At 44.3% G+C, this 14,592-nt stretch overlaps 1 protein-coding gene across 3 annotated transcripts in view; it reads right to left on the bottom strand.

The window, feature by feature from the left end:
* UNC13B (unc-13 homolog B) overlaps nucleotides 1-14,592 on the bottom strand; it is a 295,806-nt gene that overhangs the window by 239,584 nt on the left and 41,630 nt on the right. For all 3 annotated transcript variants that reach the window (XM_042454370.1, XM_042454371.1, XM_042454372.1), the window contains exons 2-4: nucleotides 8,358-8,387; nucleotides 7,673-7,772; nucleotides 2,919-3,036 (exon numbers count right to left, since the gene is read on the bottom strand). In XM_042454370.1, the coding sequence (XP_042310304.1) occupies nucleotides 2,919-3,036; nucleotides 7,673-7,772; nucleotides 8,358-8,387 (248 nt within the window). The remainder of the gene's footprint in view (nucleotides 1-2,918; nucleotides 3,037-7,672; nucleotides 7,773-8,357; nucleotides 8,388-14,592) is intronic.

Here is a 14,592-nt window from a genome sequence, read left to right as displayed (position 1 = left end):
TGAAGATGGGGACAATGTTTGCCCTCCGCCAGTCTGCTGGGACTTCTCCTGTTCTCCAGGAGTTCTCAAAGATGATTGCCAATGGCTCTGATATGACATTTGCCAGTTCTTTTAGTACCCTAGGATGTAGTTCATCTGGTCCTGGAGACTTAAATTCATTTAGATTAACAAGGTATTCCTCTACTATCTCTTTACTTATTCTGTGCTGAAATTCTCCTATTCTGTCCCCTGCTCCATTATCCTCAGGTTGAGCACCCTTTTCCTTTTCTGAGAAGACTGAGGCAAAGAAGGTGTTGAGTAATTCTGCCTTTTCTCTATCCTCTGTTAGCATTTTGCCATTTTCGCCACACAGTGGCCCTACCATTTCCTTCTTCTTCCTTTTGCTGCAGACATATCCAAAAAAGCCCTTTTTATTGTTCTTAACCTCTCTAGCAAGCCTGAGTTCATTCTGCGCTTTAGCTTTTCTGACTTTACCTCTATACATGCCTGTTATTTCTTTGAATTCCTTTTTTGTGATTTCCCCCTTTTTCCATTTCTTATACATGTTCCGTTTCAAACTCAGCTCAGTTGAAAGTTCCTTAGTCATCCATCCTGGTTTCTTGAGACACCTCCCGTTTTTCTTCCTCACTGGAACTGTTTGAAATTGTGCCTTCAGTATCTCTCTTTTGAGAAACTCCCATCCGTCCTGAACTCCTTTATCTTTTAGTATTTCTGACCATGGAATCGCCCCCAGTATTTCTCTAAGTTTAGTGAAATCCGCTCTCCTAAAGTCTAGGATGCGTGTCTGACTATGCCTGACTTCTCCTTTCCACTGTATAACAAACTCCAGGAGAACATGGTCACTTCCACCTAATGATCCCACCACTTGCACCCCATTAACCAAGTCATCCTTGTTGGTTAGGATCAGATCTAAAATAGCTGACCCCTTGTTGCCTCTTCCATCTTTTGGAAAATGAAATTGTCTTCAAGGCAAATGAGGAATTTACTAGACCTTGAGGATTTGGCTGAGTTTGACTTCCAGCAAATATCAGGATAGCTGAAGTCACCCATCACTACATCTCTCCTTTCTGGGAGGCACAATGTTTTGCAAACTGTAGTAGCAGCTGAGAAAGACCAGCCAGGACTACAGAAGTAGGGCAGCTTGCGATGGAGGCAGCTCAATGAGCAGGAGAATATACACACACACCAGTTTTGCTGGTCAGGGTAGTGCCATAAACAGACATGGGAAGCTCCATTCACTTTTAGAATCAGGGTGACCACAGCAACTCATTTTCTTCCCTTGTTCTGATAATAAATAAATGTCCCTTCTCTGATAAATCGAGAGTTCAATTATGTTGGTAAAAAGCTACTGATTCCATTTAAACCGCCATGTCTGCAATTCTATAGAATTCTAGCATCAATAGTTTGGTTTAGTTCTGTGGAATTCTAGCATCTGTAGAAGCAAGAGAGCTCTCTGGTAGAGAATTCTAGATACCTTTCCACAAAATATAAATTCAAGATTCCACAGGACGGAAAAGTTTATGCTATTGTCTTCCTAATCAAAGTGCTCAAGGCACAGAAAATGAAGTCAGAGAAGGCATGCACAGGAAAGAGTGATGAGTGACTTCAATTACAGTCGGCCCTCCTTATACGCGGATTTGCCATGCGCGGATTTGAGCATACACGCATGGCAAATCCGGGGAAATTGCCCCCAATTGCAGCGTGGGTGCACGCGCACCGCCACTGGGGACAAAAGTCCCTCTCCTCCCCTCCTCTTTCTTTCTTTCTTTCCCTCCCTCCCTCCCACCTATCTAGGTGAAGCTAGGCCCCGTCCTCCCCGCCGCCGCGGAAGAAGGGCCGGGGGCAGCCTGGAGGCCTCTGGGCCTCCAAGCTGCTCCCGGCCCTTAAACCGCAGAGGCGGCAAGGATGTGGGAGGCGGTGGCGCGGCAACGCAACCGGTAAGCGGGAAGGGGGAGGGGGGGAGGGAGGGAGGGAGGGACAGGGACTTTTGTCCCCAATGGCAGCGCGCGTGCACACGCACCGCCATTGGCGACAAATGAGACTTGAGCATACGCGGATTTTGGCATACGCGGGGGGTCTGGAACAGATCCCCCGCGTATACCAAGAGCCCACTGTATTATGTGTAGACTGGAAAAATACATTTTTTGATCACAAGAAAGAAGTGAAATTTCAAGATACCCTAAAGTACTTGAACAGATAGGTATGGAAACAACTAGAGGGGAGGCAACCCTGGACTTCTTCCTTAGCAATGCCCTGGACCTATTGAGAGATCCAAGTGTTGCTGAACCTAGCAGTAACACCAACCACAGAACTTCCACATGCTTTGTGGGAAGAATCCATGTAACTACAACAGAAACGTTTAATTTCACAAGAGGATACTCCTCAAAAACCAGGGGATTGGTGAAAAGGAAACTGAAAAACAAGGTTAAGACTGAAGAGGGAAAAATCTCTCCAGAACATCTGGAGGGTTACTCAAAACTAGAGTAATCGAATCTCAGTAAGAACTTACATCTCAGGTCAGGAAAAGTACCACCAAATTCAAGAACTTAACAAGGAGGTTATCAGGAAAAAAAATCTTTCAGAAAATGTTAAGTCTTGCCCTAAAGAAGAGGAAAAAGTCTTGCACAAAAGAAATGCAAGTAAACAATGAGGGAGTGAGTAAAACAGATTTTGAAGAGCATGTCACAAGAAGCACTGCAACAAGAATAAGTGCTTTAAACACATCAGAAGCATAAAACTCTCTAGGGCTGCAGCTGAACTGCTGAATAACGAGGGAATTAAAAAATTGTAAAGGAGGATAAGGTGACTGTGGAGAAGCTGAATGAATCTTTTTGCATCTCTCTTTACAGCAGAAAATGTCAGACAGATCTCCTGTGCCTGAATTGGAAGAATCCTCCCAGCCTTGATGGTCTACTAACCTCATCTGACTGTCGGATGGCCTTCAGAGCGATCCACACTGTTCCAACCATCGTGTCCCAGATCAGCCCTTTGTTCCATACTTCCACAATTAAGCCCAGGTCCAGGCGGCTGATCTCACTGCAAAGGGATAACACAAAGACTTATATATATATATTTTAAAAACAAGTACAACTTTGTTGGCTACAAGGCCTTATCAAATCTCTAGGTGACTTACCAAATTTGCAGATGACACCAATTGAGGAGGGTTAGCTAACACCCCTGAGGACAGGATTAGAATTCAAAATGATTTTAACAGATTAGACAGCTGGGCCGGAATTAACAAAATGAATTTCAACAGGAAATGTAAGGTACTGCACTGAGGAAAAATTAAATGCTCTTATATGGGATGGGGTACACCTGGCTTGATAGCAGTATATGCAAAAGTGATCTAGGAGTCCTAGTAGATCTCAAGCTGAACATGAGTCAATAGTGAGATGCAGCATCTAGAAAAGCCAGTGCAATTCTAGGCTGCCTCCACAGGAGTACAGTGTCTAGATAGAGGGAATTAATAATGCCACTTTATTCTGCTTTGGTCTGGAATACTCTGTCCAGTCCTGGGGACAATTCAAGAAGGATGTGGACAAGTTCAGAGGAGGGCAACCAAAACAGTAAAACCTCTGGAAACCACCAAGCCCTATGAGGAGAGGCTTAGGGAGGTGAGTATGTTTAGCCTAGAAAAGAGAGTTTTAAGAGGTGGCCCGATAGCTATGAAGATGGAATTTCTTTTCTTGTAGCTTGAATCCATTGCTCCATGTCCTAGTCTCTAGATCAGCAGAAAATAAGCTTGCTCCATCCTCAATATGACACTCCTTCAAATATTTAAACATGTATCATACCACTTCTTAACTTCCTGATGGTAAGAGCTGTTTGACAGTGGAAGGCGCTGCCTCGGAGTGTAATGGAGTCTCCTCCTTTGTACGTCTTTAATCTGAGGCTGGATGGCCATCTGTCACAGACAGAGCTTGGATTGTGGCAGAATAGGGGTAGACTAGATGGTGCTGGTGGTATCTTTGAATTCTATGATTCTTTGACTTTCTTTTCACCACCGTGCCCTAGATTAAACTTAGCAGCAATGGCATCTTCTTGCCATTCCACCTGAAGGCCGCTTAGCAAGACTGACTGTCTTCATACAAGCAGACGTGGGCCTCTGTCCTACCTCTCTGGGCCAAGAGAAAGAAGGAGGATGGGCAGACGACTCTCAAGGGCTATCAGCTGCAGCCTGACTGTTGCATATACACATCTTAGCCACTAGAGGTCCACAGAGGACCATAAAGCCAAAGCCTCCTGGGTTTGTTCAGTGACGCCAAATGGACAATATGTACAGAGCAAAAGTTACTTAGAGCTTATTCCCACTTACATTTAAACCAGTGTGTGATTCGCCTTCGCTCCATGTTGGTAAATCGATTCGAAAAGGTTCATCATTCCCACTATGAAAGCAGATCTTTTCATTATCCCCTTGCAATAGCTTCTTTTTTGGCACTAGTTTGCGCCACTTCAAAATGCATGTCAATCATCTGTGCATCATCAGTGACGTAAGTGGCAGCCTGGTTAGCCCAGCTTGGGAACTATCTATCTATCTATCTATCTATCTATCTATCTATCTATCTTTAAAATAAGTTGATAGAAGATTCAATGCAATCAGTGAGGCAAGTAGTTGCAAAATCAACAAATCGAATCTTCTATTAATTCTATTAATTCTATTTAAAAAATTCATAGAATCATAGAATCATAGAGTTGGAAGAGACCGCACGGACCATCCAGTCCAACCCCATTCTGCCATGCAGGAAATAATTCAATTTAATTCATTGGTTTTGCAACTACTTGCCTCACTGACTGCAAGTGGCTGCAAAATCAATCAAATCTTCTACCAATTTTTTTTTTTTAAATCATGCGCCCATCGGTCAGACCACAAGCACAAAGGCAGCACTGAGGGGGGAGGATGGTAGATCTACCAAAAACTGAGGAGAGATGGTAAACACCCCTCGGCCATTAGTCCCTTCCCTCCAGAATGATCCGTCATTCCCACTTGTTGAACACACTTCAGAATCTTTTCAAAAGAACTGCTAGGAAACTAGTGTCTGGAAAAACCAGGGTTTATTGCATTTGCCTCGCTTTATCGAGACAGAAATCGATCAAAGTAGGACTAGAACTGGTTTCAAATGAGAATGATGGTCATATGAACCGATCAGCAATTCACTTTAAGTCATAGTGGGAACAAGTCCTTAGGATGACTAATACTCCAACTGGCCATGATGGCTAGGGGATTTGGGGATTCTGTAGTCCAAGAAAGCACTTCTTCCAAAATCAAAGTAACTTTTCTAAGCTCTTCCCCCAGCAGACACACTTTCCCCTTCCTGGTAACTTCAGCCTCCATGATCAAGGCAGATCTGTCCTATAACCTAGTGCAGCCCCCCCCTTTCTTTAGTACCCATCCAAGGGGTGCACTTCATTAACCTTTTAGCTGGCAACCAATCTCCATTTTGCACTAACAGGAGGGTGTGGTTTTAAAAAGGGTACTGTCATGGGATATGACTGATCTTGAACTGACATGGGAACATTAACATGGCACTTTGTACACTTTTAAAATGTCTATTTTGTCTGTCTTCACCTATAATCCGCCCAAAAATACTTATTCATTGGAGGATGTATGAAGTTAATAAATTAAATGAAATCCATTCAATGAACTACTCTCTGTCACCATGGTGTAAACAAGGCACTGGATTAGAAATGGAACAGTGAGTTTCCTTAAAGACTCCAACAAAAGGTTTCTAGACCTTGTGAAGGTAAATATACACTTACACAAGGTTTTGTGAGATCTCAGCAGCTGGAAAGGGCAAGAAATCTCAGTGGTTAGATGTTACAGCTTCAATGCCCTTTACAAACAAAATGAAACTCTTCCTTCATACAAAGTAAAGGCAACCTTAGCTGTGTAGCTGCAGGAGGTGTCAGAACAGTAAGCCCAGTCCCAAAACACAATACAGTACTAACGTTTTTCCTTAACATAGGCCTGTTACAGACTGCCAAAATAAAGCTGCTTCGGATCTCTTTGGAGGTATGCTATTTAAATGATGCATGGGTCCTAAGAGTCCGAAGGTCATGCCAAAGCCACACTCCATTCCTAAGCACTGGAGTGCAGCTTTGGTGCAGCTTCTGGATTTTTAGGATGCATGCATCATTTAAACAGCATACCTCCAAAGAGACCCGAAGCAGCTTTATTTTGGCAGTCTGTAACAAGCCTTAAGCACTCCTGGGACTGGGTAAGACTCAGCGCTCACACTTCATTCAGAAACCATTTGAATTGCCTTCTCCTATGTAAAAACCACATCCTCGGCTACATTTTTCAGGAAATATTTTCTGGGTGTTAAAAACAAGCCAGGCAGCCATGCAAAGTGTCAGTATGTAGAGAGATCTTGTAGCACCTTTGAGCCTGAAAGAAAGATGTTGGCAGCAGAAGCATTTGGAAGTAGAGGAAGTAGACTTCAGTCTATGAAAGCTCATGCTGTCAACTTCTTTCTGTCAGTCCCAAATGTGCTACAAGATCCATTTTCATTCTGATTCTACAGACCAGGAGTTCCCAACCTTTTTCACTTGCAGAGCCCTTATTTCTATGGTGGAGCTTCAAAGAGGTCTACTCTATGTCTTACAAGTTAGTGATGTTTACAAGTATATATAAGAATATTTTCTTATTCTTTAATTTCATATTATTTTTATATCTTTCATTTTGCTGGAGCAGCTGTGGAGCACCTGAAAAATGCACATGGAGCTTTAAGGGTTCCTCAGAGCACAGGTTGGGAACCCCTGCTACAGATTAACACGGCTGTATCTTTGAATGCAAAGTTTCAGTAAGATTTCCAGCACAAGGTCATACCTCACAAACCAACCTCTCCTTTTGCATCACAGCTTCAGGACAAGTGGGAAAACCTGCAACTGTAGAACTACTGTGGTCTGTCAGGCACTATTTCTTTAAAAGTAAAAGCAGTAGCTATGGATGGGACCTCCAATCACTTGTGGAGGCTGCTATAGCTTTGGAGGATAAGATTTTAATTCTTCCTCTTGCTCCATTTTGTGGAGCCCCCCATGCACACACTCCCAAAGTGCTATTCAGCCCAAAGTGGGAGGGGAAATCCAGCTTCAATATTACATCCAAGGGATCCTTTCAGTAGCAGCCTTCAATAGTTGAACCTGTGCCTTCACAGGAAACTACAAACTTTTCCAGAGGCCAAATAATTGGTTACTGGTTATTTATTTTTCACAATTCATGCTTTATAGTAAGTAATATTTGGATTAGATTTATTTGTCTATGGCACATTATCTGTTACAAAACATCTAAGGCTCTGAAATTTGTACATCTTAGTAATACCAGCAATGGAAAATTAAGTGCTTCCTTGGTTGATCTTATAGCAGACTAATATTCTTCTAAGGATCTACAGTTCTGGTAGCTGAAGAACTCTTTTCCTCACAGTGACAAGATTCTGGTGAGGTGGGAAATAAACTGGATACTGAAGTTTGGTGTTCTAGCCCTTTTTGGTGTCAATGGAGGCCTGGTGTTTAGCCCTCTACTTGAAAGCTCAAATTTTATCCCCTGAGCTCCCTCCCTGCCACCAGGTTGTTACAGTTAGGACGTCCTTGAAACACAGCTCTGTGGAGCCTTGCCACAGTGCTACTTCCAGGATAGTCATGACACACAGAACTTGGTGCTCAGTGTTATACTCACAAGAGAAAGTCTTGTTCCCAGCATGGCTGGTCTCCACGAACAGCAACAGTTGTGCTCTTCACGTTTTGCACTTTCAGAGTCACATAGGTATTGAATTTATCTAGGAAGAGAGCAGAGAGGGTTTGCATGAGACAAATGCCTAAAACCCCTACTTCACTGACATGTGAGAAACCTGATGGAAAGTAAAATGCTATGAAGGAATTTCACTATCCAGGCTGTGGAAAACAAGAAGATTCCCTGAGGAACTGGACAAAATGAAAACGTCAGCAGTCACTTCCATAAGCCTTTGGCATTTGGCTTCATTACTAGCAAGCCTTTTTCATACACTGAGAATGGTTAATAAGCCAGCTTTGGAAAGAAAGGCAGCCCTAGCCATCAAACTCCATGCTTAGCCTTGAAGCACCCTCACCTCAGAGCCTCATGCAGGCTGCCTGGCAAGCCCCTCAAGATTTTTATAGCTGGGTTGCCTTTCAGTGGCAAAGGTGAAACTTTCAACCAGGCTCTGTTTTTGCTCAACATCCTTTGAACATAAGTGGTACCTGGTTCATGCCCAGGATGGGGCTACACAGACAGCGGTAAAAAGCTCTGCTGGCCAAAGGTAGTGATCTTCAAAAGCAATAGCAACACAGATTGACATCAGTTAACATGACAGAAATGCAGTGACCAAAAGAAGATTGGCACTTACCTGGGGGGCCTTGGAGTTTTGCTTTCTTAACTGTAAAGAAAGAAGAAGAAGAAGAAGAAAGTGAAATTGCTTATTCCATCCTGGTGCACCTTTAATCTCATGTCATTTAATATTTGAGGCAGAAACAAGGAAGAAATGAGCCTCCCAAGTTATGTCTTCGCTCTTTACAACAAAGGAACTGGAAAAGCAGCCACATCCCTCTTTTGCCCCCCTTTGTTCCAGGAAAAAGAAATGGGAATCTCCAAAATAAAGGCAGTACTGAAAGCAGTAGTACAAGTCGTAGTACAAGTAGTACTGAGAACAAAGCATTTGGTCAAAGATATGCTGCCTCGTCCACATGCAACAGCTGGCCTGCAAAGAATGGGAACTCAAGTATAAAACAGTTTGTGCACTGATGATGAATAAACCAATCCTTTCAGCCCAGGACATTTTGGACACTGACTGAGAAGGTGATCTCCAGCTGTAGCACTGCTGTCCTCTGGAGATCCATTTTAGCCTTTCAGCAGAAGTCACTACAATGGTGAATCTGTTTGGGGTATCAGACTGAACTCTAAAAGGATTATCCAAAGTGAGGAACCCTGTTTTGGCAGATCAAGTTCAGCACCTTGGATAGCTACTGTTTGTTTCCTCTCTCTCCTAAGAAGGTGCTGCAAAGGTCCTCTAGTCCAAATCCTCACCAAGCGGGAATACACATCTAAAGCACTCCTGAAAGATGGTCACTAGTCAGCAAGAGCAAGCATAAAGAAATAGGTAGCCAAATTGTGAGTTCCTGCATGGCAAGGGGTTGGACTGGATGTCCCTTGTGGTCTATTCCAACTCTATGATTCTATGATCTATGAACAAATAAAAATATTCCCCTCCCCTGCTCCCCACTCAATTACAACCACCCCACGGGCATTACTAAGGGGTATAGGGAGTGTGGACAGCACCAAGTGCCTCCTGAACTGGGATGACGCCACTATTACCCAAATGTCAAAGGCATGGGATGAGGTGGGGCTCAGTGGCCAGAGAAAAGAGACCCTCCCTTGCAGTCGTTGTCAGCAAGCGAGGCAAACCGTGGACCCCTCCTCTTCCTCTGCCTAATTTTCCTGCCTGGCCAGAAGTCTTTCCTGATCCAGAAGAAGCTGCCACATGGGAAGGAAAGGGAGGTGGAAGAAGGGAGACAGAGAGGAGGAGGAGGAGGAGGAGGAGGAGGAGGCAAGTAAAACATGGAGTCACCACCATCATTGCTGCTGCTACTGCCCATCTCTTCAGGGTTTGCCACCACCTCCAATAGATAGCAATAACAATAGCAATATCAGCTTCATTTATTTACCATTTCATACTGAACTAAGCGGTCTCTAAGCGGTTTACAACTGTAAGCTAATTGCCCCAACACACTGGGTGTGACCTCGGATTTTAGCGACCTCGGAAGAATGTAACCCTGAGTCGAGCTTGAGCCCCTGGCTGGTATTGAACTTGCAACCTTATGGTTTTGAGTGAGTGGTTGCAGTACAGGAATTTAACCACTGCGCCACCAGGGCTCATAGACAGGCATTAGCAGTGGTAGCAGAAACATCATTATTCATTTCATTGCATGATTATTACTGAAAATAACTTTGTTGGGGGGATCTAAAACAATGATCTACATTGCATGTTAAATACTCTAAGTACCCCACTAGCCACCTCTAGCTTCAGAAGACTAAGAGGGCAGCTTCAGATTATGGCCACCAAGCCTGGGCAGGCTTGTCTGGTAGAAAGAGGTCTCTTGACCTGTGGGATGAAAGCCATTTAGGCCCTCACTGCTAACAAGCAGCACTCTCAACTGAGTCTCTCCTCTACCCATTGCCCCCATTTATTGATCCTATCAAAAAACTCACAATAAAAATTATTAAAAAATTAAAATAAAATACAACCATAAAACCCATAAGCACACAACAAATCTAAATACAGTAGAATCAAGATAATTTTTAACTAGATGTAAGGTTCAGCTCAAAGGCATAGCTGGAATAGTCTGAGCACCATCATGCTCCCCTCCCAAGAGGGACAGGAAGGGGCTAGTGGTGGGCAGGTCCTGCAGCCTCCTCCCAAGCACACAAGCCAGTCTTCAACACCAACCCTGGTCAAAACCAGTGGTGGCCAGGTCCTATCAAGCACCACCCAAACTCAGGCTGGGGAGAAGAAGCCCAGTGAAAAGTGCTGGCTTCTTCTGGAGGAATCTTTGGCAAGGGGGAAGCCAGCTCGTGATACTGTTTTAGATTATGGGCTATGGGGTGCCTTGGAAGCCTGCATGAAGGATGAAAAATAGGGATAAAACATTTTAAGGAAAGGCAACACTCTAGTTCAACTAATGGAAGTGAGTGGCATTCAGTGCCTCTGGGTACGGTGATGCCTCAGGCAGCTCTCCAGGAACGGTCTGGACAGACTGGCAGGCAGGAGGGTCTCCTGACTGGCTCTTTTTGGTAGCAGAAGCTTCTGCGAGTGCACCTTCTGCTGCTGCATCAGGGGAGAAGCTCCACTGGCCCAATAAGCAGGTGCCCTTTATGCCCAGATAACCAGTAGGGTGCCACAGGGTTTTGTCCTAGGCCCAGTGATATTCAACATCTTTATCAATGACTTGGATGACAGAATTGGGGGCATACTTATCAGATTTGCAGATGACACCAAATTAGGAGTAATAGGAGCTCCCCAGAGGACAAGATGAAAATTCAAAATGACCTGAATAGACTAGAAAGTTGGGCCAAAACTAACAAAATGAATTTCAACACGGAGAAATGTAAGGTACTGCACTTAGGACAGAAAAATGAAAGGCATAGCTAGAGGATGGGGGACAGTTGGCTTAAGGAGATGTATACGTGTGAAAGGGATCTAGGAGTCCTAGTGGACCAGAAGGTGAACATGAGTCAACAGTGTGATGAGGCAGCTAAAAAGGCCAATCTGATTCTATGCTACATCAATAGAAGTATAGTGTCTAGATCAAGGGAAGTAATAGTGCCACTCTATTCTGCTTTGGTCAGGCCCCACCTAGAATAATACTGTATCCAGTTCTGGGCCCCACAATTCAAAAAGGATGTTGAAAATTGAAGCGTGTCCAAATGAGGGTGACTAAAATGGGAAGTACCTAGAAATCATGTTCTATGAGGAATGACTTAGGGAGCCGGGGATGTTTAGCCTGGAGAAGAGAAGGCTGAGAGGTGATATGATAGCCTTGTTTTGAAGGGATGTCACACTGAGCATGGAGCAAGCTTGTTTCCTGCTGCTCCAGAGAACAGGACCCAGACCAATGGATGCAAGCTACAGGAAAGGAGATTCCACCTTAACATTAGGAGGAACTTCCTGACAGTAAGGGCTGTTCAATAGTGGAATACACTCCCTCGGAGAGTGGTGGAGTCTCCTTCTTTGGAGGTCTTTAAACAGAGGCTGGATGACCACCTGTCGGGGATGCTTTGATTGAGAGTTCCTGACTCGCAGAATGGGGTTGGACTGCATGGCCCTTGTGGTCTCTTCCAACTCTATGATTCTACGATTCTATGAATCAGGGCCTCCTCTCTGTCTCACTCACAAACATGCTCTCCCTCCCCTCCTACCATCATCTCACCTGATCCACTGTTACAGGATCAGATTTTAAAAGGTCTATGCAGCTATCCTGTGTCAACAGTGGTCAGGCACATGGATACAGGAAGCTCACAGGCAAGGCTCTTACTCTCTGCTGCTGTGTCCACCTGCCCCGCATCCCCTGCCCTTTCCAAAAGCCAAATACAGACCACTTCTTTTTCCAAGGGGCAGGGGGTGGGCAGCGTGTTTCTGCTTTGTGCTGGGCTCCTGGGGGATAGACACTGACCAGATCTCCCAGGGAATTCAGCCAATGGGAAAGCAATGCTCTTCTCGGACCTCCCATGCTTCCAGAAGCTATCACTTGTCAAAGCCAACCAGCTTTTGGCAGAACCCTTCCTAATCTTTCCAGATGAGGAGAGGGCAGGGCAGGTGGAGCAAAGAGCAGCTTGATACACACACACCCCAGCTACCAAGTAGTCAAATGTCAGGTTATCAAGGTAAATAGTGAACTATCTTTTGCCTAGAATACATCTTTTCTCTGGACTGATAGTACTAATTCACTAAATTTCAACATAATTATTACATTATGAGTACCCTGTATTGCTATTTATTTATGTTCTATGCTGCATGTCACATGTAATTCGTTAAGATTTTTCTAAAGCCTTGAAAGCTGAAATTACATCTACAAATACTTCTATTTTGTTTGCATTTGAAAATGTGTAATTCTATCCTATTTGCCTTGCTGTGCAACCTGGGAACTTAAGACACCATCTCCCATTAGGAAATATTGTGTAGTTGCACTCCGCTATGGTCTTTAGCTCCTCAAATCTCAGCAGGCTGAGAAACTACGATGCTGTAGCAATGTAAATTGCTGTTGTAAATGGTACAAGTCACTTTTTAAAGTTTATAAATCAGACTGAGCGCTTTGGCAGAAAAGTGGCAGAAAAATGATAGTAAAGAATAAATGGACAAATTATGCTTGGAAAAAAATGCTGCATTTTTCTTCCTATTTTTTGTTTTAAAAAGGAACATTTCCTTAACCAGAAAATCCATCTTTTCACTGTGGGGAAAGAACATGCAGATGAAGTACTGATCCTTCTTCCTGTGCCTCATTTTTGATGTAACAAGTAACCAGTGAACTGTCAGGGAGGAGAGAAGGCAGAAAGGACTGCAAACCCCATAGAAGTGAAACCACTCCCCACACATGCTTCCCAGTACAGAGAGAAACTGGTGGTCTTCGATCGCAACATTTGGTCCCATTGTACATGTGTTTATTTCTTGGCAGTGGAAGTGGAGTTCTTTAAAAGAGTTCTGTAAAAGTTAGCACACCTCATTTATTTGTTAATTAATTATAATTCACAGAATCCTAGAGTTGGAACTCTGCTTAAAGACCTCCAGAGATGGAGGTTCCACCATCCTCCGAAGCAGTGTATTCATTCCACTGTGGAACAGCTCTGACAGTCAAGAAGTTCTTCCTAATGTTTAGATGGAATCTCTTTTTTTGTAGTTTGAATCTGTGGGTGCATGTTCTAGCCTCTGAAGCAGCATAAGGCCATTATGCTGGCTGCCCTTGTTACAAAGAGGCCATTCCCAAACTAGATAGCCCTGTTTAAATATTTGAAGGGTTGTCATATTGAGGAGGGAGCAAGCTTGTTTTCTGCTGCTCCAGAGACCAGGACCCTGACAGTAAGGGCTGTTTGACAGTGGAACACACTCCCTCGGAGTGTGGTGGAGTCTTTCTTTGGAGGTCTTTAAGCAGAGCCTGGATGGCCATCTGTCGGGGATGCTTTGAGTGAGATTTCCTGCATGGCAGGGGGTTGGACTGGATGGCCCATGTGGTCTCTTCCAACTCTACGATTCTATGGCGGGTTACAGACCGCCAAATACTACGTATACAATACGTACTAGGGTTAGGAAGGGGCGGTGCTTCCGCACCCCCCTAACCCTAGTACGTATTGAATACGTACAAGATGGCGGCGCCCTGTTCATACGGGCGCCGCCATCTTTACGTATCGGACGCTGAGCGTCCATACGTGTCGCAGCCTTTATGACGTAGCGAGTGCGCCCCTGGCGCCTCGCTACGTCACAAACGCGACTCAAAAAGAAGCTCCATTTTGGAGCTTCTTTTTCGGTCCGCATGGGAGCCGCGCCATCTGAAGACTCCGGCTCCCCCGCGGACCTACCGGCGGCGGTCTGTACCCCGCCAATGATTCTATTTCTGGCTATGGGCCTCCCTCTCACATTTTGCCCAAGTCTGGCTTCACCTGCCTTAGAGAGGGCAGGTGGTTTCATCTGCCACTCCATGATAGGCTGCCCATGCCCAGCAGGAGATGCTCTGCCATCTTCCTCAATTCTCTTGGGAACTTCCCCCCCATTCTTGCCAAGTACAGAGGCACCAGAATAATCTGTAGCAGTTGTGATGACCCCAGGACAAATCTGACAGGAAGATGTTCCCCTCTTCACAGATCTAGGCATTTCCCTTAGTAACCTAGCTGGCTTTAAATGTGCCCAGACAGCAGCTCTCTCATCTCTGGCTTCTCTCTGCCCAAATACTGAATACAGTGGACCCTTGATATCCACTGGGATTTGGTTCCAAGATCCCCATGGATACCAAAATCCATGGATGCTCAGTTCCATTATATACAATGGGGTATTATTATTATTATTATTATTATTATTATTATTATTATTATTATTATTA

The sequence above is a fragment of the Sceloporus undulatus genome, chromosome 2 (genome assembly GCF_019175285.1).
Source record: "Sceloporus undulatus isolate JIND9_A2432 ecotype Alabama chromosome 2, SceUnd_v1.1, whole genome shotgun sequence".
Lineage (NCBI taxonomy): Eukaryota > Metazoa > Chordata > Lepidosauria > Squamata > Phrynosomatidae > Sceloporus > Sceloporus undulatus.
This window is presented reverse-complemented; position numbering and strand designations above follow the sequence as displayed.